This window comes from Quercus lobata, chromosome 4, assembly GCF_001633185.2.
Source record: "Quercus lobata isolate SW786 chromosome 4, ValleyOak3.0 Primary Assembly, whole genome shotgun sequence".
Classification (NCBI taxonomy): Eukaryota; Viridiplantae; Streptophyta; class Magnoliopsida; order Fagales; family Fagaceae; genus Quercus; species Quercus lobata.
The window spans coordinates 21188439-21190778 of record NC_044907.1 but is presented as its reverse complement, the minus strand read 5'-3'; the positions used below and the strand labels follow the sequence as shown (position 1 = coordinate 21190778).

Below are 2340 nucleotides of genomic sequence, written 5' to 3'. Positions count from 1 at the left end.
ACGAGGATGAAGTCCATTCCGAATTTTCAGGAATCACGCCGCACGGTCAGGGAGGCAATCACGCCCATGCAGGTTTCGTGGTGAGTAGCACTGCTGACGTGCACAATTCTGTAACTGAGCTGAAGGAAGAATTGATAAAAAACATGACTGACTTACCTAATGGGCTGGTGAGCAAAGCACATGATAATAAAATGTTGGGCTTAAGTAGGGAAGAGATGGGCTGTGAAAAATATTCAGATGGGCTAAATGCTAGTAAGCCCAAGTCATCTTGGACTAGATCCCAAAGGATGGACTTTGGGCTTGGGAGCTTGCAACAGATGTTGTTACCGGCCAATGGAAAAAGGCCAATGACAGTAGAATTTGATGGGAACCAAATTTTGAAGGAAGATGAGGGAAGAGCTAAGAGGGGGAAATTAGAGAATGGGGAAGCTTTTGTGTTTGAGAGATCGGCGGGGGTGGATGACCACCCTTGCCAGGAGCAATGAGGTTGTTATGCTGGAACTGCCAAGGGCTTGGGAACCCTTGGACAGGTCGAAACTTTCGCAAACTTGTGAGGGAACAAGCTCCCACTGTGTGTTTTCTTATGGAAACACGTCTGGATAAGGAAGGATTTGATAATTTGTATGGAGACTTGCAATTTCAGAATAAAATTATAGTTAAACAACCAAATGCAGGAGGTGGATTGGCTTTACTATGGAAGAAGGAAGTTGGGATGGATCTGATTAATTATTCGCCTAATCACATTCTGATGAAGGTCACTGAAGAGGATGGGTTTGTCTGGTTTTTTACTGGCTTTTATGGTTGGCCTGAGGCTCAGAATAAAGAAAAATCTTGGCATTTACTGGAACATCTGAGGAGTTTTGTTAATGGTGCATGGCTTTGTGCAGGAGATTTCAATGCAGTTCTAAATAGTGCAGAGAAGTTAAGCTTAAGGCCTCCTAATTCAGCAGAGATTGATGCTTTCAGGACTGTGTTAGATTCCTGTTCTTTGGAGGATTTGGGATACAGAGGGTATACCTACATGTGGTCTAATAAGAGGCCTGGTGTAGCTAATACCAAATTAAGACTTGATAGAGCTGTGGCAACTATGGAGTGGCGGGAAAAATTTCCGATATCTACAGTTTCTCATCTTCCACCCCATGCATCGGATCATTTGCCAATTTTGGTGCATGTGAAGAGTGTTCAAAGGTTTCAGAAAAAATTTAAAAAGGGGTTTAAATTTGAAGAAAATTGGTTACTGTGGGAGGATTGTGGCGGAGTGGTTAAAGATGCTTAGGAGATGGTGGGAGGGGGGGTGTCGGGCCTAGTTTCAATAAAGGAGAAGATTAAGTTCTGCGGTGAGGAGTTGCAAGCTTAGGGATCTTCAAAGTCAGAGCCGAATGATGTAGCAATTAAAACTCTCCAAAACCGACTGGAGGTATTAAATAGTGCTGAAGTAGTGACTGAAGAATGAAAGGCCGAATATTTGAGTGTTAGTAAATAGCTGGATGATTTGCTACTAAAGCAGGAAGTTTACTGGGCACAACGGTCACGGATCCCGTGGCTTAAACATGGAGATAAAAATACTAAATACTTTCACTCAAAAGCCTCCCAGAGACAAAGGCGAAATTATGTTAAGGGAATTCGAAGTGAACAAGGGCTTTGGGTGGAGGAGATGGAGGAGATAGCTACTGTGGCTACTGATTATTTTGACAATTTATTTTGTGCAGGTAATTATGACCAGATGGAGGAATGTCTCAATGCGGTCCCCAGGAAGGTGACACCGGAGATGCATGATACCCTGTCCAGTGAGTTTAGTGCTGATGAAGTTAAGATAGCGTTGTTCCAAATGGGACCAACAAAGGCACCTGGACCTGATGGTATGAATGCTTTATTTTACCAAAGATTTTGGCATGTTGTGGGTGATACTGTGGTTGATGCAGTGTTGGATTTTCTGAATAATGGTCATATGTTGCCTGATATTAATCATACTTACATTGTGCTGATCCCTAAAGTGAAGAATCCGGAGAAAATGTCTGATTTTAGGCCCATCAGTCTGTGTAATGTGATTTACAAAATAATTTCTAAAGTTTTAGCAAATAGACTGAAGCAGGTGTTACCTAGTATCATATCTTCCACTCAGAGTGCTTTTGTCCCTGGGCGTCTTATTACTGATAATGTGTTGATAGCATATGAAACACTACACACTATGCACTGCAGGAAGAAAGGAAAAAAAGGGTATATGGCGTTGAAATTGGATGTGAGTAAAGCATATGATAGGGTGGAGTGGCCTTTCCTTCAGGGGGTTTTGCAGCGGTTGGGTTTTCCTAAAACATGGATAGAAAGGGTTATGAGTTGTGT

General features: G+C 42.4%; 1 protein-coding gene across 1 annotated transcript; it reads left to right on the top strand.

Moving 5' to 3' along the window:
• Window positions 1–481: 481 nt before the first annotated feature.
• Window positions 482–1276, top strand: LOC115984822. The gene has a single exon (XM_031107821.1). It carries the CDS (start codon window positions 482–484, stop codon window positions 1274–1276), a length of 795 nt encoding a protein of 264 aa, XP_030963681.1.
• The last annotated feature ends 1064 nt before the right edge of the window (window positions 1277–2340 follow it).

Coding starts and splice junctions, on each gene's coding strand:
- LOC115984822 (XM_031107821.1), top strand. CDS start 482: ATGAGGTTGTTATGCTGGAACTGCCAAGGGCTTGGGAACCCTTGGACA.